At 43.0% G+C, this 23,796-nt stretch overlaps 1 protein-coding gene across 1 annotated transcript; it reads right to left on the bottom strand.

Moving 5' to 3' along the window:
- Positions 1 to 248: 248 nt before the first annotated feature.
- On the bottom strand, positions 249 to 17,702 carry LOC128692711 (leukocyte elastase inhibitor). Its single transcript, XM_053782021.2, has 6 exons — positions 17,579 to 17,702; positions 5,904 to 6,251; positions 4,961 to 5,099; positions 2,104 to 2,347; positions 1,375 to 1,610; positions 249 to 1,055 (listed from the first exon to the last, which is right to left on the bottom strand). The coding sequence occupies exons 2-6, from the start codon at positions 6,245 to 6,247 to the stop codon at positions 753 to 755; spliced, it is 1,266 nt and encodes a 421-aa protein (XP_053637996.2). The 5' UTR covers positions 6,248 to 6,251; positions 17,579 to 17,702; the 3' UTR covers positions 249 to 752.
- Between the last annotated feature and the right edge of the window lie 6,094 nt (positions 17,703 to 23,796).

Here is a 23,796-nt window from a genome sequence, read left to right as displayed (position 1 = left end):
ATGTTCTCTGACTTCAAGCCACCAACTGACACTGTGACATAACAAAGTGTCAGTTGATGTTCTCTGACTTCAAGCCACCAACTGACACTGTAACATAACAAAGTGTCAGTTGATGTTCTCTGACTTCAAGCCACCAACTGACACTGTAACATAACAAAGTGTCAGTTGATGTTCTCTGACTTCAAGCCACCAACTGACACTGTAACATAACAAAGTTAGACGTACACAAAGAAATATTAAAGCTTCAGTAAATTGCGTTATTCTTTGTTACTTGGTTATCAACATATTTCATACATTATAAAACTATTGCTACTACACGTGACATGATAAGAGAAGTATACGTTTTAGTTTTTTCTTGAAAACTATGTTGCTGTGTTTAGCAAATGTTCCATTGTACTTCCTTATAATTTGGTAAGTCTTGTGCAATTTCTCACTTCCTCGGGATGTCTGTTCTAACTTTTTCTTCCCGTTGTTCGCATGGAGTTCTTCGCTGATTCGGTCTATCAAAAAAATTCAGAAACAAGAAGGCTGTGTGAAGTACACAATCCTTAGACATCACGTCCACCCCGAAGTCACTGAAGATGGTGGTTTCCAGGGAGACATTGGTAAGTATGAACTGCCTTTTCTTACATATATGATGATCTTTCAGCATTGATGTACCATTTCTACATCAACGTCTATGTCTTTTTTCCTCAGTAATATAATGAATGCTCATGCTTCTTCCTTCATCACTATGCCTGTGTCTACAGCCTCTATTTACCGACGTCTTTTGGGGGGTTCTTGTAGGCGCCCATAAAAAGGACGGTCTTCGCCTGGTTGTCGAAGATGAGGAACACGAAAGGTCTGTTGCAGTGGAACTTACGGAGTGGAGGACCAATGATCCTATCGATCAGTACAATCGCCGTCGCCGCTGCCGCTTCAGTGCCTTCCTCAGACACCTCAACAAAGGCCTTGTGGATGGCCTTTTTGGCATAGAGAAGCTTGTCCGTTGCAAACTCCGTCAGGTTGGCTGATCTGCTATCGAAGAGGTCTTTGATACCCGAGTTTTTGAGGCCCTGGTGGGGGTGAGACAGGGAAGATACACACTCATTATTTTGTCTCTTGTTTGTCACTTGTTTATTCATTAATAACATATAATTTTTCTCAACTACTAATATAATCTCTCTCACAATAATATTCTCTTCTCCCGAGCTTTACATTAATATTATAAATGTGCTGGGAAAGAAAATAAATTTTTAATGTGTATTTTATGGACACTTTAGTGAATAAAACTTTGTTCCGAGCTTGTCACATTGCTCAACCCACAAATTTTTTTTCTCTCTCTCTCTCTCTCTCTCTCTCTCTCTCTCTCTCTCCTCCTCCTCCTCCTCTTACCTCTATCAGTTCATCTCTAAGCATCTGTTCCAGTTTAAACTTGGGTAGGAAAACCTCAACGGGAACACTGTTGTTCAGTTTGCTGGTGACCTTGGAGAGGTTCGCACCACTCAGAGCTGACACCATGCTCGAGAACCCTGCCTCTCCTTCTGTATCCGGCAGCAACAGCAACATGGAGATAACGTCTCCGGCATAAGGCAGTTCCAGAATCCGGGCTCGCAGCTCCGTCGACTGAACTGAAGTGTGAAAGAGAAAAGTTAATACCGGACAGCATTAGAACAGCAGGTATAGTGATGCTTTGATATGTATTAAGAGTTTGTTTGATATATGCGTAACTACAGCCAGTTTAGGTAAATGGAGATATTTGAAACATTTTGGTATTTTATTTAGGCTATGTTGTGTGTGGCGGGAGCTTTATCAAGGATCAGTGATAAAGCTTGATAAAGTTTTCCATGGAGAAAACGTTGTCCTAAATGATATGTCCAAGTGTAACAAATGTGTCTATTTAGCTCCAGTGGTCTGCCAATGTAGCGTTACCTGAATTACATTTTCTTACAGAGAAAATGTGAAGGAGAAATGCAGCACTAAAATATAAGAAAGACTGAGATATGTCGGTCAGTATACTGACACTTATAAGTGGCAAACAACAGCTTGTCAACGTGGAAAACATCCGTACTGACAGAATTGAGTCAATGACCCAGTTAACATCTATACATTTCGCCCCCTCACCGAGCTTGAGACTGGTCTTGAGCTTCATCATGGGAACGTCGACGGAGTGTTTGGGGCTGACGAAGAAACTCTGAATCGTAGTATTGGTCGAATTGAACATGTACTTCCAGGACCCCTTGAAGAACGCTGCGTTGATGAGTACCATGAGGGCGTTTTCTAAGTCGTCTGGTTTAACTAATTGGTTAATACGGCCCCTCGTGTTGCTAGACACAAACTCATTGATGGCAGCGGAAGATTCATCCTTCTGAAAAAAAACACGAAATGCTTGTGAACCTCAGATATAATAAATAAACAACGAATAATAGAAACACAAGTTTGCCGATGTACATAAGTTGTACACATACCCGAAGCATTTGATAGCTGATTCAATATAGGAAAACTTTTGAGAACCTTTCAGTAAAATAAAACTATTGGCAAAATGCCCTTTGACAAAAAATCTTTTCATAATTATTACGTTTCACTCACTGTTCGTTTTATCAAGACTACTGATAAAATACTACTGGGTCAAACGTTGTTTTAATAAAAGAATTCTTTAAATGAGAGCGTTGCTTTAACACCGTCTGTCCGCACTCGTAGCAATTCTTTCACAAATAAAATTAGTGGATAAATTAGACACGTGCAACACCTGGGTATCTTTAAAGATATCCAAGTGTTGCACATGCATCTAATTTGTCAACTTGTTGGTTCTCTGAACCATATATCTACAAAAAAAAATAGTGTTGGGTAAAAATTGTTTCAGATAGTATTAAGACGTTCTCGTCAGAGGAAATAGGAGACGGAGTGAGGGAAAGTGAAAAGAAAGGCAAGAAATTTATATAAATATAAAAAATAAATGCTTTACGCTGTGCAAAAAAATCACGGAGGTTAAGGAGGAGGGTGTACCCAGACAGTAGTGATGAAAAACATTCGTGAACCAACAGGAATCAAAATAAGTAAAAATATGAGACTACATTGAAGAAAAAAAAAATTAGTCATCATACTAGATAAGGCCCTATGGAGAGTAGATTTTACCACCGAAGAGGCAAGTTTATTGTGCACCGCATGTCCATCTTGTGGAGGGTAGCGCAAGAGCATCTGGATGCACAAAAGGCCTGGGAAATGGGCCCCGAAAGGGTTTACAGGAGAACGTCTGGATTTATGAAATCTGCTCAGTATATCTGGTATCTTATTTTCACAGAGCAGTTTGTGAACGATTACGCAATAATGAATTTCATGTCAATCTGTTCCTGATGGGAAATAAACGATGGTACAGAGAAATTGCGTAGCGTATCTAAGGCATTGCTGATTAATTAAATGTGGTAATATAGAGACAAGTTATCAAAAAATAAAAATAAAAATAAGATTGATGGACTGAACACATCGACTCAAGGTTGAGGGACTGATTACCTCATTCTCCTCCTGTTCTTCAAGTTTCTCCTACGTATGGACTGATGAAGCCACTGTGTGGCGAAACGTTTCCTCAATAAAGATACCCAAGAGTTGCACATGTGTCTAATTTATCAACATGTCGGTTCTCTGAACCATTCATCTACAAAAAATAAGGAGAGCGTAATATTTACGCTAAGAAACTGTTTCCAGTCATCGATTTCATTTTAGCTTTCATTCACGCCATCTTAGCTTTTCTAAATTTTGCCGAGAACACCAGCCTAAAAAACTTTAAGTGAAAATGAGGAGTCACAAACTAGGCTTGAGAGGGAGAATTATTGCGGAACACATTTCACTACATGATCAGAAGGGGAAAGAAATGACAAGATTTTAAGCCATGTTACGTTACCTTTCCCCTCCCCTTCTCCCCCCCAAAAAAAATGATTTTTATACTCACTTTTTTTTTATTCTGACGTAGTAAACATGGAAGATGACAGTTTTTTTTTTTTTACCTTAAGGACAAGTTTTTAAACTCTCTGCAGGAACATAACGAGGAAAAAATATCAAGGTTCTCTTGAATCCTGAGGAAGGTGCACGAACGAGGAACAATCTTGATGGAATCACAAACATCAGAGACTTAGTGACCAGGAGGGCGATCACAAGCATTCATTTATCAACGAGACCCAAAGAACCATATTTCCTTGTCTACGTTTTGAAGTTTATAACGATTTCTTGTTTTTGAAATGTGTCTTTGGGAGAGTAACATCCATGTGCGGTAATAACAAGCGTTTTTTTGGAGGTGGGACGGGGGGGGGGGGGGTAGGAAGTTGAATGTAAAATAAACTCTGCTTCAACTAACACTATTCAGCGAATTCCAGGAATAATAAGAGCAAATAAAATGAAGCAATAATGTAGTGCCTTAAATTACTCGTTACTTAACACTCCCCCATAACATGACTCGCTGGTCCCTAACACTACTAATACAAAAAAATACAATGAAGTGAACACATTCTGAAAATTCAAGAAGTAATGCGGGAATCTAACTCAGTTCTCCTAAGTGACTCTCTTTCACACTCAGCCTTCTGTTAGGATTTTTATAAATGTCTTTAAATTATATAAAATACGAAAATTTGATTATAATGCACAAGAATTTTTCTGCAGTAATCGTAAATTAATGTCATGGAAAAGTGTTAAGGTGATCGTGTACCAACAGGCCAATAATAGATAAAAATATATTATTAACAACACAGGAATAAAAGTTTAGAAGAATGACAGACTCCTTGATGACGGACTGGCTTTCTTGGGTTATCCTGGGTGACTAACTCTCCCTACCCCGGGTTATCCTGGGTGACTAACCCTCCACACCCCGGGTTATCCTAGGTGACTAACCCTCCCTACCCCGGGTTATCCTGGGTGACTAACCCTCCCCCGAATTAAAAATCCCAAGAAATATTATCTTATAATTAGTTTTTCGTCAAAAACATGAACTTACTTTCGTGAAGTCGACGGTCTGCAGCTCTTGCTTGAGGACACTCTTAGCACAAGGTCGAAGATTGAGAGTTTTGCTTATGTAGACGCGATTGGCCATGTTGAAGGTGTAAGGAGGGTTGAGGGCAGCCCGCTGTGCGTACCTGCAGGAAGAGCAGTAAGAAGTACAGCTCTAGTGATAGCCACCAGGAGGACAACCAGTGTGGGACGGTGTACCTGAGAGTCACACAGACCTGGTCGTCAAGACTGCACCAGAAGGGAAGAGGAACAGGCTTAAATTTCTGCAGATCTAACAGCCAAGACTACCAGCAACAGCAAGAGTGAGAACAGCAGTGAGTGTGGTCATGATGATAGTAGCAGTGATGATTGCAAGAATAATAGTCGTGGTGATAGTAACAATAATAGTAGTGATGACAGCAACAATAATAGCAGTGGTGATAGTAACAATAATAGTAGTAGTGATGATACTAGAAAGAATAGTAATGGTGATAGTAGCAATAATAGTAGTAGTGATGATAGTAAAATTAGTAGTGATGGTAACTCTAATAGTAGTAGTGATGACAGAAATAGTAGTGATGGTAACTAATAGTAGTAGTTAAAATAGTAGTAATAGTAGTAGTAGTAGTAGTGATAATAATAATAGTAGCAATAGTGACAATAATAGTAGAAGTGATAATAAGAATAATAGTAGTGATAATAGTAAATATAATCCACCAGTAGGCCTGGTCATGGACCGCGCCGCGGGGGCGTTGACCCCAGGAACACCCTCCAGATAGTAATGATAGAAAGAATAGTAGTGATGATGGGAACAATAACATTCACACGCACAACAGTGTGTGTGTGTGTGTGTGTGTGTGTGTGTGTGTGCGTATAGATGTGTCTGTATTAGGTGGGCGTTAATAATTAAGTTGATAAGTTTTACGTGTTCCTGCAGTTAGTTTACTCACATTATATCAAGTGCTCGCCACAGCCTCAGTGTTGACGTTTTGTCTGTGACCCTGAGTGTGGCTTCTAACTGGGTCCTCGTCCTTCCCGCTGACCCGAAGTAGGTAAGAGTGAGGGCTGTCCATATACTGTAGGGCGAGAAAAAGAAGTTCGTGGTGGCATTGCTCTTTCGAGAGAGCTCTCGGTAGAGGTCGAAGCTGAAGTCGTTGATGCCGGTGAGGTCAGTGGTTAAGTTTCCGGAGGAGGTGACGTTGTTGCCATCATTGAAGCACCGAGGGACGGTGCTACCCACAGCCGCTACCACCACCGTCGCCAGGATAACCGCTGATAGAGCTGTCCACCCCATAACTCTGTCGGAAACCAGAATGTGTTAATTTGATACAAAGAAAGATCTGTGGCTAAACCCACACACACACACACACACACACACACACACACACACACACACACACACACAGGACCAGGGGCCAGGAGCTGTGAATCGACCCCTGCAACCACAATTAGGTGAGTACACACACAGAAGCTATGAATCGACCCCTGCAACCACAATTAGGTGAGTACACACAACACACGAGAGGGGACTACAGAGGCATGAGAAATTTCCTGCATGAGGTTCAGTGGGAAAGAGAACTGGTGGGAAAATCAGTGAAATGATGGAATACGTGACAACAAAATGCAAGGAGGCAGAGGAGAGGTTCGTACCCAAGGGCAACAGAAATAATGGGAAAACTAGAACGAGCCCTTGGTTCACTCAAAAATGTAGAGAGGCCTAAACTAAGTGTGCTAGAAAATAGAAAAAGTACAGTAGACAAAGTACCCATGAAAATAAGGAGGGAGGCCCAGCTACAATGCAAGAATGACAACGTCGAAAGCCACATCTAACCCAAAGCTGTTGTACAGCCACATCAGGAGGAAAACAACAGTTAAAGACCGACCATGAGGAAGGAAGGACGGGAGATCACAAGAAACGACCAAGAAGTATGAGAAGAGCTCAACACTAGATTTAAGGAAGCATTTTCAATGGAGACAGAAAGGACTCCAGAAAGCCAGAATTGTGGGGTACACCAGCAAGTGCTGGACACAATACACACAACCGAGGAGGGGGAGGTGAAGATATCTCGTAGGCGGTGGGACTGGACAACATCTCTCGATGGGTCTTGAGAGAGGAAGCAGAGGCACTTTGTGTACCACTAACAACAATCTCTAATATATCTATCGAAACAGAATAACTGTCTGAGGTGAGGAAGACAACAAATGTAGTTCTAATTTTTAAGGAGACTGACAACATTAAACCACAGACCAGTGTCACTGACATGTATATAGTATGCAAAGTCATGGAGAAGATTATCAGAAGAGTGGTGGAGCACCTAGCAAGAAATAAGCTTATACACGATAACCAGCACAGTTTCAGGGAAAAGAAATCCTGTTTTACGGAGTTTTACGGCACGGTGACGGAAGTAGAACAAGATAGAGAGAGGAGTGGGTAGATTGCATTTTCATGGACTGTAAGAAGGCTTTCGACACAGTTTCACACAAGAAACCTAGAGGAGCAGGCAGGAATAACAGGAGAGGCACTGCAGTGGATCAGAGAATACCTGACAGGAAGAAAACAAGTGATGGTACGTGACGAGGTGTCAGAGTGGGTGGCTGTGACGAGTGGGGTTCCACATGGGTCAGTCCTAGGGCCGATGCTGCTTCTGGTATATGCAAATGAGCTTTGAAGTGTTAGATTCAGAGGTGTCCCTGTTTGCAGACAATATGAAGCTAAGGCGAAGAATTCGAATGGATAAGGATCAGGTAGAACTACAAAGGGATCTGGACAGGCTGCAAGCCTGGCCCAGCAACTGGCTCCGCTGACGGAGTATAGGCTAGGGGGCCAAAGGCTACAAAACACACTCAAGGAAAGGATCTTACAGTGAGTATCATACCGAGCACATCTCCTGAGGCGTACAACAGTCAAATAATTGCTGCAGCATATGGGCGCCTGGCAAACCTAAAAATATCGTTTCGACACCTTGGAAAGGAATCGTTCAAGACTCTGTACATCGTATACGTCAGGCCCATATTGGAGCATGCAGCACCAGTATGGAACCCACACCTGGTCAAGCACGTCAAGAAATTAGAGAACGTGCAAAGGTTTGCAACAAGACTAGTCCCGGAGCTGAGGGGAATGTTCTACTAGGAGTGGCTCAGGCAACTCAACCTGATGACACTGGAGAACAGGAGGGATGGGGGAGGGGGCATGATAACGACATATAAGATACGGAGAAGAACTGACAGGATGGATAGGGACAGGATGTTACACAGATGGGACACAGCAACAAGGGGTCACAACTGAAAGTGGAAGACTCAGATTAGTCACAGAGATGTTAGGAAGTATTTCTTGAGTTATAGAGTTGTCGGGAAGTAGAACAGCCTGGAGAGTGATGTAGTGGAGGCAGGATGCATACATAGCTTTAAGAAGAGGTATGATAAAGCCAATGGAGCAGGGAAAGAGTTGACCTAATAACGACCAACGAAGAGGCGGGGCCAGGAGCTGTAATCCGACCTTTGCAACCACTAATAGATGAGAACACACACACACACACACACACACACAAACAAACAAACACATAATTATTATCGTTATATTCATAGAAAACAATAAGCTTATGGGGGCAGACAAATGCTCGGATATAAATTTTCCTTTGACGTAACAATAAGCTAAATAACTGTAGACTACAAAGATACATAACAATAATAATGTAAAGTTCGTTAACTACTGAATTTTTTTCACCTGAGCCTCAATGATCAGGCTTGACACTTGACTCGGGTTGTGCTCAATAGTTTGGTGTCTAAGTACTTGTGTACAATGGTCCCTTGAGTGTTCCAGCCAACAGCTGCAGGTCGTTAGGTAAGACACATATGCAACAGTTAGACAACTTTATTCCGAAACGTTTCGCCTACACAGTAGGCTTCTGATGGACTGATTACATCGTCTTCACATCTCTTCTGTTCCTGCCTACTTTCTGTATTCGACTGAAGAAGCCTACTGTGTAGGCGAAACGTTTCGGAATAAAGTTGTCTAACTGTTGCATATGTGTCTTACCTAACAACCTGTCGGTATTATATACCATTTTGATGTTCAGCTGCAGGTCAGCTGCCAGTTCTGTAATGTGGTTATCATTTCCAGCTAATGTTGTTCCATGAGTTGGATGTAAAGGAATGACAGCTTTATTAAACACCGTGTTAAAAGTATACACGACAGTCACTCTGTTACTCCCCTTAACACGGGGGTCATGGTACGTTGAGTTTCTTAAAGATCGCTTACCAGTGATAATTCTAACTTAAAGGAAGATTTGCTATTGTTTTAAGTTACGTATATATATAAAAAATACCAATTTTGTAATGGTAGTAAATAATGGCGAATTATTATTATTTTAAGAATAATCATCAAACTCGTATGGGTCATACAGCACTGTGGAATGGTAACGTGTAAGGATGAGTGGTTAGTGGGGGCGCCAGATTAATGTCAGGGATGGTACAATAGGTCAGTTTCTGTTAAAAAGACACAGAATATTTCTGTTTTGGTATTTGGGCTTTCGATGAGAAAGTCAGTTAAAGTGAGTGTGTCAGGGCGTTGCAGATGTCCAAAGTAAATTCTATGTGCAGTTTGATAGATCGGACAGCTGTTCAAATTGTTCAGTTTTGCTGTGCTCACAATTAGGTGCTGTCTGTTGTATGTGTCGAGTCGTAACTGTGTGACAGAGGGTCTTCTAACACCAGAGTTGTAACTGTGTGATAGAGGGTCTTCTAACACCAGAGTTGTAACTGTGTGACAGAGGGTTTTCTAACACCAGAGTCGTAACTGTGTGATATAGGGTCTTCTAACACCAGAGTTGTAACTGTGTGATAGAGGGTCTTCTAACACCAGAGTTGTAACTGTGTGACAGAGGGTTTTCTAACACCAGAGTTGTAACTGTGTGACAGAGGGTCTTCTAACACCAGAGTTGTAACTGTGTGACAGAGGGTCTTCTAACACCAGACAGTGAAGGAAAGACGATGGACGGGAACCCACTGTGGTTTATATTGAAAGCAACATTATTGCCAGTGACTTGAAGGTTGAGAGGATCTTGGAAAATAGTTCGAGAAAAGGACCTTTCTGTGAGAGATTGATAAGTCATGACTAACAGATAGAAGGAATGCGGTAAATTAAAAGATGATGGGTTCGAACGCAGAAATTGAAGGACCATGATAAATGGGCTCAACGATTAAATTTACTACTCTTATTGGCATTTGCGATAATTCTGCACATATAAATATTAAGGTCATTCAAGGGAGCAAAATAGTGAGAGTAATAAGTCTTACATCGATGTTGCCAACAAAGATATTTTTGGAAATAAATGGTATAAAATACCGACACAATGGAAATATAAACACATATGCAGTATAATGTGATCCTTTATTATATTTGTGACTTGAAAAAGCCCACTGTGTGGGCGAAACGTTGTCAATAAAGGATCACATTATACTGCATATGTGTTTATATTTCCAAAGATATTTTTGGTGTTGTACACAGGTTCCCTTAGTTATGAGCGTAATACTTGATGATAAATGACCAAGTTTATTACGAGACGCTGAGAAATGTACTTGGTGTCTAGTCTTCCTCAGAGTCACGAAGGAAAGTGAAGACGCTTTTGTTTGTCAGTTCTCTAAGAAAATGGGATAAAAAATCAAACTTAATTCAGCCGACTAAGAAATGTAGCTTTTAGTGAAGAAATGCAACACTTATAATATTAATAATAAAGTAAATGATATTAGTTATACAGCCCTAACTGACTTCAGTGACATACTACATAGAAAGCCCCTGTTTATGCAGAGTATTTCGGGCAAATTAGGTAAAATTTGTCCCCAGGATGCGACCCACACCGTCGACTAACACCCAGGTACCTACTTGCTGCTAGGTGAATAGGGACAGCAGGTGACTTAAAAAAAAAACACGCCCCAGTGTTTTCACCCGTACCGAGGCCTGAACTACGGACCTCAATGTGTGAGCTCCGAGTGCGCTACCAACCGAGCTACGGGACACCTTTCATGATATTCAACGATCCAAGGATAGGGCAAGAAATTTACCATACATTCACTGGAAAAGGGAAACCATACAGGTACAAAGTAGACCGTGGGATGATAGGACAGAGTGTGAAGGTTATCGAGAGTTTTTAACAATATAACATTTCAAGTCGTCTGAAGTGGCACAGCTGGAAGCACGACTGATTGTAAATTGGAGAGTAGTTACTTATATTTGACACTCCGGCTTACACAAGCGATGACAAAATCCTTAGTATAGATGGATGACTAGATACTTGTGGGAAGACCCGATGAAAGTCCGTTGATAGATATCACGTCTGTGGCAGCACTGAGAATGTAACCTTCAGGCCTGAGAAATAAGGTTGAGAAAAAAATGTTGTGTCCGGTAGTGTTGTAACATTGTTCTTGATAAGAAGAGATGGAAATAAGTGAGCGGTTGTCTATGAAGGCATCACTCAAAGTGGAGTAATAGATTGATGATGGCACGACTTCCCCTTAGGACCCAACTAATGAGGGAAGAGAGTCTCGAGATTTTAAATACCAGACGAGTCATTTGCTCCCTAAGCTTAGCAACTTACAAATAACACTGGAATGAACAATGAGTCAATAATAAAAAATCCCTTATCCCGAGGCACCTCTTTGCGATAAAGAGATACAACCCCTTCCATCCAGATCCGATGTAGATCAAAGAAGACTAGTACGACTGGATGTAAATGTTGGAAAATATAAACAGTGATGTCATCTGACTGAACTGCTTTAAAGTGTCTACATAAGATCGCAGAGTATGAAGAGAACATTGTCAGGGTCTTCATTATGGGTGGTAAAATCTAGTAGGGTAGACTCTCTCTCCGGTTTGGATTGAAGAAAAGGAGATGAACATACAGCTCCTAAGAAACACAGTTGCCTTAGCAAATGGAAGATTCATGCAAGTTGAAAATTTGATGCCGATTGGACGAGGCGTTGTCAATGTATAAACGACAACCTTGAAGGAATAAAAAAAAATGATTTGAAGGGACCACTATAAAGGTGCAACTTTGAGTGAAAAATTTACACTTAGTTTTATCCATCTCCAGGACTTCTTGAGGAGAGTGTTGATACATTGCCTGGATCCTGCTGAAGATGTTAAGCTACGTGCTGGGCTTCTGAGTGCATTAAGTGAGAGCTCTTGAATCCCTTGAAGGTATTGATCTGCAGTTCCTGGACCTCCTAAGCAAGTGAGGCTACAATTCATGGGATCTCTTGAGGGAGACATTGCAGCTTTTCAGCCTCTTGTACGGTAAGTTTAGAGCTACATTTTCTATTCCTCTTGCACTGATTGAGGTTGTGAGAGCTGGGGTTAAAGTATACAGAGAATACCTCTCGTGGATCATGCAACCACCCACACACATCAACAGTAGTTTCTTGACGAGGTAGCTAACCTCAGTCTCTTACAGCTTGCTGTAAACTTACCAATGATACTTTGTTGATTTGAAGCTAAGACAAGCTTGATAAGTATAACATATGTCCAACAGTTAGGTAACTTTATTCCGAAACGTTTAGCCTACACAGTAGGCTAACATTTCGGTAAATAAAGTTACCTAAATGTTGCACATGTGCTATACTCATCAACTTGTCGGTAATATATATCATTATCATATTCACCATGATAAACTTGGTTTGATTAAGTTACAAAAAACCTTTGAAGCTGAATATTTAACCCAAATTCGCAAATTACGACAATTACGATAAGTTCGACAACGCTACGGTGGCCTGGTGGCTAAAGCTCCCGCTTCACACACGGAGGGCCCGGGTTCGATTCCCGGCGGGTGGAAACATTCGACACGTTTCCTTACACCTGTTGTCCTGTTCACCTAGCAGCAAATAGGTACCTGGGTGTTAGTCGACTGGTGTGGGTCGCATCCTGGGGGACAAGATTAAGGACCCCAATGGAAATAAGTTAGACAGTCCTCGATGACGCACTGACTTTCTTTGGTTATTCTGGGTGGCTAACCCTCCGGGGTTAAAAATCCGAACGAAATCTTATCTTATCTTATCTTAACCAGGAAACGTTTAAGTACGATCATCACTTTAGGTTTGAGTGTGTGCTGCCCTGCTCAGTGGTGTTGTTGAGGGTAGAGTGGGGGTCAGGCAAGAAGTACACAGTGACAGACGATGGGACGGTTGGGATCCTCTCCAAGACACGATACTACGTGCCGCAAAATGCCCTTCTCACACTATACCACTCACTTATTTATCCATACCTCTCCTATGCTATTTGTGCTTGGGTTTCAACTGCAGCAACACACCTAAAGCCAATAATAACCCAACAAAAAGCCGCAGTAAGAATAATCACTAAATCCCATCCCTGGCAACACCCCCCCCCCCGCACTCTTCATAGATCTAAACTTACTCCCTGTTCAGAACATCCACACTTACTACTGTGCAATCTATATCTACAGGACCTTAAATTCCAATATTAACCTTGACCTAAAACGCTTTCTTGATAGTTGTGACAGGATCCACAGGCATAACACCAGACACAAACATCTCTATGACATTCCCCGTGTTCGACTAAACCTTTACAAAAATTCAATGTGTGTCAAAGGCCCTAAAATCTGGAACACCCTACCTGAAAATTCTAAAATTGCACATTCATCACCTTCAAAACTACCATTAGAAAGCATCTTATCTCCCTGATACACCCCGTCAACTAACTACACGAATACCACCTGGTGGTTCACACTTACACTCACTCACCCATTTGACCATAAACAGAAATATCAATCTCAATCTCAAAATAATGAATCCTAACTAGTCATAAGTTGGCCTGTGATACTCCAATATTGAAACTATGTATTGTGCCAAAACAAAAGCATTCACATTGCTAAACTCACAAACTAGTATTTAGTCACTTAGCCATAATACCAACTTACCTCATAATTTGTAATATTTTAAAGTTAAGAATTAATCTAAGTCTGCCTAAAATGCCTAGCAATGCTAGGTGCTCTAGTGGTACACTCTGTAATTATTATTTTACTACATGTAAACCACACAATCAAATTCTGTAAACTCAGCATTGTAATCCTTATAGAGAATAAACTTTGAATTTGAATTTGAATTTGAATTTGAATGTGGTGTTCTTGTGGCAACGAGGTGAGGTGGCTGCGGCTTTCCTTGGAGGTAACAGGTTAGAAAGTAGCGCACACCTGCTAAACAGCAGGTGGAGAGGTGGGGCTCACATTACAAGCAGCAGGTGAGACAAGGTTACATTAGAGGCAACAGGTAAGACAGAGCTTGGTTTAGAAAGACACGTAAGCAAACACTATAACATATTTATTAAAAAAACGTTTCAGTCCTGGGACCTTGATCAGAAGTGATCAAGGTCCCAGGACCGAAACGTTTTCTAATAAATATGTTATAGTGTTTGCTTACGTGTCTTTCTAAACCAACTTGTCGGTATTTATTACCAAGGTTTATACCAAGACAGAGCTTACATTATAGAAAGCAGGCGAGACAGACCTGACAATAATTATAGGCAGCAGGTAGACAGTTTACATTATAGGCAGTAGGTGAGACATACCTGACATTATAAGCAGTAGGTGAGACAGATCTGACATTATAGGGAGCAGGTGAGACAGACCTGACATTATAGGCAGCAGGTGAGACAGACCTGACATTATAGGCAGCAGGTGAGACAGACCTGACATTATAGGCAGCAGGTGAGACAGATCTGACATTATAGGCAGCAGGTGAGACAGACCTGACATTATAGGCAGCAGGTGAGACAGACCTGACATTATAAGCAGCAGGTGAGACAGATCTGACATTATAGGCAGCAGGTGAGAGAGACCTGACATTATAGGCAGCAGGTGAGACAGACCTGACATTATAGGCAGCAGGTGAGACAGATCTGACATTATAGGCAGCAGGTGAGACAGACCTGACATTATAGGCAGCAGGTGAGACAGACCTGACATTATAAGCAGTAGGTGAGACAGATCTGACATTATAGGCAGCAGGTGAGACAGACCTGACATTATAGGCAGCAGGTGAGACAGACCTGACATTATAAGCAGTAGGTGAGACAGATCTGACATTATAGGCAGCAGGTGAGACAGACCTGACATTATAGGCAGCAGGTGAGACAGACCTAACATTATAGGCAGCAGGTGAGACAGACCTGACATTATAGGCAGCAGGTGAGACAGACCTGACATTATAGGCAGCAGGTGAGACAGACCTGACATTATAGGCAGCAGGTGAGACAGACCTAACATTATAGGCAGCAGGTGAGACAGACCTAACATTATAGGCAGCAGGTGAGACAGACCTGACATTATAGGCAGCAGGTGAGACAGACCTAACATTATAGGCAGCAGGTGAGACAGACCTGACATTATAGGCAGCAGGTGAGACAGACCTGACATTATAGGCAGCAGGTGAGACAGACCTGACATTATAGGCTGCAGGTGAGACAGACCTAACATTATAGGCAGCAGATGAGACAGACCTGACATTATAGGCAGCAGGTGAGACAGACCTGACATTATAGGCAGCAGGTGAGACAGACCTGACATTATAGGCAGCAGGTGAGATGAGACAGACCTAACATTATAGGCAGCAGGTGAGACAGACCTGACATTATAGGCAGCAGGTGAGATGAGACAGACCTAACATTATAGGCAGCAGGTGAGACAGACCTGACATTATAGGCAGCAGGTGAGACAGACCTGACATTATAGGCAGCAGGTGAGACAGACCTGACATTATAGGCAGCAGGTGAGACAGACCTGACATTATAGGCAGCAGGTGAGACAGACCTGACATTATAGGCAGCAGGTGAGACAGACCTAACATTATAGGCAGCAGGTGAGACAGACCTGACATTATAGGCAGCAGGTGAGACAGACCTGACATTATAGGCAGCAGGTGAGACAGACCTGACATTATAGGCAGCAGGTGAGATGAGACAGACCTAACATTATAGGCAGCAGGTGAGACAGACCTAACATTATAGGCAGCAGGTGAGACAGACCTGACATTATAGGCAGCAGGTGAGACAGACCTAACATTATAGGCAGCAGGTGAGACAGACCTAACATTATAGGCAGCAGGTGAGACAGACCTAACATTATAGGCAGCAGGTGAGACAGACCTAACATTATAGGCAGCAGGTGAGACAGACCTGACATTATAGGCAGCAGGTGAGACAGACCTAACATTATAGGCAGCAGGTGAGACAGACCTGACATTATAGGCAGCAGGTGAGACAGACCTGACATTATAGGCAGCAGGTGAGAAAGACCTGACATTATAGGCAGCAGGTGAGACAGACCTAACATTAAAAGCAGCAGGTGAGACAGACCTAACATTATAGGCAGCAGGTGAGACAGACCTAACATTATAGGCAGCAGGTGAGACAGACCTAACATTATAGGCAGCAGGTGAGACAGACCTAACATTATAGGCAGCAGGTGAGACAGACCTAACATTATAGGCAGCAGGTTAGGAAGCAGAGCTTACATTATAGGGAGGAGGTGTGACTCACAGAACATGAAGGAAAGAACATGCATGAGGATAACCTTCGTGGCACTGTAGTGAGTGATCTTATAATATCAAGGTCATGACCAAACAATATCAAGGTCATGACCAAACATCAAGGTCACAAACAATATCAAGGTGGTCTAGTGGCTAACGCGACGGGCTGGAGTTTTGAGACTCTATGACCGCGGGTTCAATCCCGGCCGGGGGTATGGTTTAATATCAAGGTCATAACCAAACAATATCAAGGCCACAACCAAACAATATCACGATTAAATATTTACGAATGTCTTACAGAGTCAGCAAGCGATTAAACCTGTAAGAGGGAGCCGTATCAGGTGATTTTATACTGACGTATAAACTAAGGTATGCTTGGTCAGGTTCTAGGCAGTAGGTGAGGAATCAGGGGCCACCTTTAATGAAGATGAACTGTAGTTAGTTTGTTTGTTGGGGAAACACACTGACACCGGTGGTGTTTGTCAGGGGAACACACTGACACCGGTGGTGTTTGTCAGGGGAACACACTGACACCGGTGGTGTTTGTCAGGGGAACAAACTGACACCGGTGGTGTTTGTCAGGGGAACACACTGACACCGGTGGTGTTTGTCGGGGAAACACACTGACACCGGTGGTGTTTGTCGGGGAAACACACTGACACCGGTGGTGTTTGTCAGGGGAACACACTGACACCGGTGGTGTTTGTCAGGGGAACACACTGACACCGGTGGTGTTTGTCAGGGGAACACACTGACACCGGTGGTGTTTGTCAGAAGAACACACTGACACCGGTGTTTGTCAGGGAGCACACTGACACGGGTGTTTGTCAGGGGAACACACTGACACGGGTGTTTGTCAGGGGAACACACTGACACGGGTGTTTGTCAGGGAACACACTGACACGGGTGTTTGTCAGGTATGACCCGTTCAGCGGTGCCGACTCCGTGTTGGGCAATGGCAGCACCCACTGGTCTGTGTGAGCAGGTAAGCAGGCTGGCCTCACCTTACTGCCATAATTCCGGTCATGCCCGAGCATCACAATACATCTATAAAGTTTCGTTTCAGTATGAACGTGACATCACAAAGACCTACCTGGACACTTAAGCACTTAAAGAGACGGGAACAATGATGCTGTTAGATAAGAAAGTGAGCAGCGGCGCAGACGAGCACGTCCAAGCCCTCTGAATGAGTGTTCAGCTGTGTTATCCCACTTTCTATATATATACAATACATCCTGCCCCACTGCCAGACCTCCAGCCCAACTACATTCCTGCCCAATTGTTTTCCTATCCTAACACTTTTATCCTGCCCGCTAGATTCCCTATTTACCTTTCTCTAAACCATACCCCGGCTGGGATTGAACCCGCGGTCAGAGAGTCTCAAAACTCCAGCCCGTCATTACGATTTCGTGAGTCAAGTTACCTTTCTCTTCTTGAAACTATTCCTTGCCTAACAAGGGAAGACGAATTGAAGTCCATCGGCTGACGTCACACATACCTAGCAGTAGAGCATGATTAGCTAACATTAATTGACCTACTATATGCCTGTGTGTTTGAGTCAGATGGATTACAGTTTCTGGGCCTACTACATGCTTACGATAATTAGATAGGAATGTAGTAGCTTTATCTACGTGGAGGTTATTCCGAGGGTGAACGCCCCCGAGGCCCGATCCTTGACCAGTCCTCCCAGTTAAGCACGTAGGTTCAGGAAATGCAACTTATCTTCCTTAGATAGGCGTGTAATAGGTACAAGAATTGTAGCTCAACTTTCTCAGCTAGGCACGAAGTAGGTTAAGGAAAGATTAGATTTTTTTTTTTTTTTTTTTTAGATTTTGCCGCAGAAGTGACTAGTTTATTGTGCCCTCCATATCCATCCTGTGGATGGTAGCGCAAGATCATAAGGATACACAAGAGGCCTAGAAACTAGGCCCCAAAGGATTAACAGGAGTACATCTGGATTTATGTATACAGTTCACTTATCTGTTAGAAGCAAATTTAGGAAATTTCCTTAATATATCTGGTATCGTATTTTTAATAAGATATCTTGACAATGCCTACACTTTAAAGGAGTGGTCTGGGATGTTTGCTGTTTGGAGCGACATCTGATTGTCGTATCTGCGAGCTTCTGCAAGGACAGTGATTAAGTGTGAATGATGGTGAAAGTGTTTCTTTCTTTTTTGGGTCACCCTGCCTCGGTGGGAGGCGGCCAGCGTGTTGAAAAAATCTTGAATATCACATACTATCTTTATATTCCACAATAAAAGGACAATAAAGCAGTGTTCAAGATAGTGACCACAGGGCTGGATGTATACTTTGCATTTGGTTTGATACTGGAAAATTCAGATTCAGGAAGGATATAGGAAAGCACTGGTTTGGTAATATAGTTGTGGATGAGTGGAACAAACTCCCGAGTACAGTTATAGAGGCCAGAACGTTGTGTAGCTTTAAAAATAGGTTGGATAAATACATGAGTGGGTGTGAGTTGGATCTAGCTAGCTTGTGCTACTAGGTGGGATGTTGTGCTATACCTTTAAGTGACGTGTCTGACCTCACTGGGTCAGTGAGGTCAGACGATCAGTGAGCTTAATGTCACTAGGTCAGTGAGCTTAAGCCGGTAGGAGAATCGGACCTGCCTCGCATAGGTCAATAGGCCTGTTGCAGTGTTCTTTCATTCTTATGTTCTTAATATACGTCTGAGTTGCTCAGGTTCGAGGTAGGATCCTCCATGATTTCTTTATCATTCATGGAAGGAGCTGGTTCGAGCCTTCTGCCATGGACCATACAGCTTTATGCCCAAGTACCTGTGCTGACTAACAGCTGACTTCCACAAAAACCGGAGATCACCAAACAACAGCACTTAATGTAAGGGATAACTCTAAATCGACTGCTCTCCCAATAGTTCGAATTGAGTTATCTAATAAATTACACAAAACAAATGTGCTAACAAACTATCCCATGGGCCGGGATAGAACCCGCGATCAGAGAGTCATAATACTCCAGACCGACGCGTTAGCCACTGGGTCAGCTGGCTATATCCTAGTTGGATGAATATTCTAGCCAGCTGGCCCAGTGGCTAACGCGTCGGTCTGGAGTTTTATGACACTCTGATCGCGGGTTCAATCCCCGCCACCCGTGGTATAGTTTGTTTGCAATCGTGCCATTACGATTTCGTGAGTCAAGTGTGCTAACACTATTTACTTAAGACTCACAAAGATACTTCATTTGCAGAACAGTGTTAAAGAACTCGACTACTTCCTCAACTCTTGACTGTATATGATAATAAGCCCGAATACTGAATGAATCTAGATAACTTATCTGTATCTAGGAAGTCAATAGAACACCAACTGCATGTAACTGGTAGCTGGTCAATGTTACTCTAATATTCTCTAATATACTCTAAACTAATGTAAATTATAATAATATGTCTGAATTTCTTATTTATTTTAAAATGATTCAATAATCAATAAGATTTTCGCAGTAAAATATGCTTCTGGAGTTCTTTAGCTCAATAAAAAAAACTAAGGAAAACAAGATGTACCTCAACTTCCATCATTAATTAAAAATACTGCCTATGAGATTACTTAATAAAGGTAAATCTCAGGGAATAATGTGCGTCTTTACTGGATCAATGATCTGCTCAGTGACAGGAAACACACAGTAGTTGTCACTGGTGATGTGTCAGCGCGTAACGTGACAAGTAGGGCTCCACCAGGGCTCAGTCCTTTATACAGTCTAGTTCTTAATGTACAGTAAATGATAAAGAAGTGGGACTTACATTCAGAATTCCGAAGCTTTTCTATAAGAAAATTAGGGAAATTAAAGCATTTGCGAACAACTTTCTAAGTTTTCAGAAAGATCTGGACAGGTTGTCACAGTGATCAAAAAAAATTGGGAATGATTTTCAGTGTTGACAGATGCAAATACAATAAAATACAGTGAAATATGAGTAAAGTATAAAGTAAGCAACTCAGAGAGACTTGTGAAGATAAAGGTCTTGAAATATTCATAAGTAAAGAACTAAGATGTCCGAATACTTGGAATAAAGTACCGATAATTGTGATGACACAATGTTAGAATATTTTATTTAGGTATGCGCACACACACACACACACACACACACGTATATATATATATATATATATATATATATATATATATATATATATATATATATATATATATATATATATATATATATATATATATATATATATATATATATATATATATATATATATATGCTTACGTACACTATTATATAAACATTATTTTGCTATCAATTACCACACATAAAACACAGGAAGTTTATTAAAAATTTTGACACTTTCAGCAGTGATGATAAGTTGATAATGCAGCTTCAGATCGGCTTCAAACTTACTGTTCTGGTGAAATATATTATATTGTTCTCTGAGATACAATAGAAATACCTGTTCAGTTTACCTTCCAGGCTGGAGTCTCCTGCTGGAACTTACATGTTTGGCTCAGCATTTCAAAGTTCACAGTTTTTATTGACAAAATTGTGATGATAATTTATATATAACTTTTCTATATTCTTAATGATTTCCTTCACTCTTCTGGTCGCCTGTGTTGTGCTACTGGAGACCGTGGTTATGTGGTACTGGAGACCGTGGTTATGTGGTACTGGAGACCGTGGTTATGTGGTACTGGAGACCGTGGTTATGTGGTACTGGAGACCGTGGTTATGTGCTACTGGAGACCGTGGTTATGTGGTACTGGAGACCGTGGTTATGTGGTACTGGGGACCGTGGTTATGTGGTACTGGAGACCGTGGTTATGTGCTACTGGAGACCGTGGTTATGTGGTACTGGAGACCGTGGTTATGTGGTACTGGAGACCGTGGTTATGTGGTACTGGGGACCGTGGTTATGTGGTACTGGAGACCGTGGTTATGTGCTACTGGAGACCGTGGTTATGTGGTACTGGAGACCGTGGTTATGTGGTACTGGAGACCGTGGTTATGTGGTACTGGGGACCGTGGTTATGTGGTACTGGAGACCGTGGTTATGTGGTACTGGGGACCGTGGTTATGTGGTACTGGAGACCGTGGTTATGTGGTACTGGAGACCGTGGTTATGTGGTACTGGAGACCGTGGTTATGTGCTACTGGAGACCGTGGTTATGTGGTACTGGAGACCGTGGTTATGTGCTACTGGAGACCGTGGTTATGTGGTACTGGAGACCGTGGTTATGTGGTACTGGAGACCGTGGTTATGTGCTACTGGAGACCGTGGTTATGTGGTACTGGAGACCGTGGTTATGTGGTACTGGAGACCGTGGTTATGTGGTACTGGGGACCGTGGTTATGTGGTACTGGAGACCGTGGTTATGTGCTACTGGAGACCGTGGTTATGTGGTACTGGAGACCGTGGTTATGTGGTACTGGAGACCGTGGTTATGTGGTACTGGGGACCGTGGTTATGTGGTACTGGAGACCGTGGTTATGTGGTACTGGGGACCGTGGTTATGTGGTACTGGAGACCGTGGTTATGTGGTACTGGAGACCGTGGTTATGTGGTACTGGAGACCGTGGTTATGTGCTACTGGAGACCGTGGTTATGTGGTACTGGAGACCGTGGTTATGTGCTACTGGAGACCGTGGTTATGTGGTACTGGAGACCGTGGTTATGTGGTACTGGAGACCGTGGTTATGTGCTACTGGAGACCGTGGTTATGTGGTACTGGAGACCGTGGTTATGTGGTACTGGAGACCGTGGTTATGTGGTACTGGAGACCGTGGTTATGTGGTACTGGAGACCGTGGTTATGTGGTACTGGAGACCGTGGTTATGTGGTACTGGAGACCGTGGTTATGTGGTACTGGAGACCGTGGTTATGTGGTACTGGAGACCGTGGTTATGTGGTACTGGAGACCGTGGTTATGTGGTACTGGAGACCGTGGTTATGTGCTACTGGAGACCGTGGTTATGTGGTACTGGGGACCGTGGTTATGTGGTACTGGAGACCGTGGTTATGTGGTACTGGAGACCGTGGTTATGTGGTACTGGAGACCGTGGTTATGTGGTACTGGGGACCGTGGTTATGTGGTACTGGAGACCGTGGTTATGTGGTACTGGAGACCGTGGTTATGTGGTACTGGGGACCGTGGTTATGTGGTACTGGAGACCGTGGTTATGTGGTACTGGAGACCGTGGTTATGTGGTACTGGAGACCGTGGTTATGTGGTACTGGGGACCGTGGTTATGTGGTACTGGAGACCGTGGTTATGTGGTACTGGAGACCGTGGTTATGTGGTACTGGAGACCGTGGTTATGTGGTACTGGGGACCGTGGTTATGTGGTACTGGAGACCGTGGTTATGTGGTACTGGGGACCGTGGTTATGTGGTACTGGAGACCGTGGTTATGTGGTACTGGGGACCGTGGTTATGTGGTACTGGGTACCGTGGTTATGTGGTACTGGAGACCGTGGTTATGTGGTACTGGAGACCGTGGTTATGTGGTACTGGGGACCGTGGTTATGTGGTACTGGAGACCGTGGTTATGTGGTACTGGGGACCGTGGTTATGTGGTACTGGAGACCGTGGTTATGTGGTACTGGAGACCGTGGTTATGTGGTACTGGAGACCGTGGTTATGTGGTACTGGAGACCGTGGTTATGTGGTACTGGAGACCGTGGTTATGTGGTACTGGAGACCGTGGTTATGTGGTACTGGAGACCGTGGTTATGTGCTACTGGGGACCGTGGTTATGTGGTACTGGAGACCGTGGTTATGTGGTACTGGGTACCGTGGTTATGTGGTACTGGAGACCGTGGTTATGTGGTACTGGAGACCGTGGTTATGTGGTACTGGAGACCGTGGTTATGTGGTACTGGGGACCGTGGTTATGTGGTACTGGGGACCGTGGTTATGTGGTACTGGAGACCGTGGTTATGTGGTACTGGGGACCGTGGTTATGTGGTACTGGAGACCGTGGTTATGTGGTACTGGGTACCGTGGTTATGTGGTACTGGAGACCGTGGTTATGTGGTACTGGAGACCGGGGTTATGTGGTACTGGAGACCGTGGTTATGTGGTACTGGGGACCGTGGTTATGTGGTACTGGAGACCGTGGTTATGTGGTACTGGGGACCGTGGTTATGTGGTACTGGGGACCGTGGTTATGTGGTACTGGGGACCGTGGTTATGTGCTACTGGAGACCGTGGTTATGTGGTACTGGGGACCGTGGTTATGTGGTACTGGGGACCGTGGTTATGTGGTACTGGGGACCGTGGTTATGTGGTACTGGGGACCGTGGTTATGTGGTACTGGAGACCGTGGTTATGTGGTACT

The sequence above is a fragment of the Cherax quadricarinatus genome, chromosome 30 (assembly GCF_038502225.1).
Source record: "Cherax quadricarinatus isolate ZL_2023a chromosome 30, ASM3850222v1, whole genome shotgun sequence".
NCBI lineage: Eukaryota > Metazoa > Arthropoda > Malacostraca > Decapoda > Parastacidae > Cherax > Cherax quadricarinatus.
This window is presented reverse-complemented; position numbering and strand designations above follow the sequence as displayed.

Excerpts from the sequence above, each read along its gene's own strand:
- LOC128692711 (XM_053782021.2), bottom strand. The coding sequence starts at position 6,247 with ATGGGGTGGACAGCTCTATCAGCGGTTATCCTGGCGACGGTGGTGGTA. Across the intron at positions 5,100-5,903 it reads TGGCGAGCACTTGATATAAT|GTACGCACAGCGGGCTGCCC; the intron begins GTGAGTAAACTA and ends CTCTTCCTGCAG. Across the intron at positions 1,056-1,374 it reads TTAGAGATGAACTGATAGAG|GGCCTCAAAAACTCGGGTAT; the intron begins GTAAGAGGAGGA and ends CACCCCCACCAG.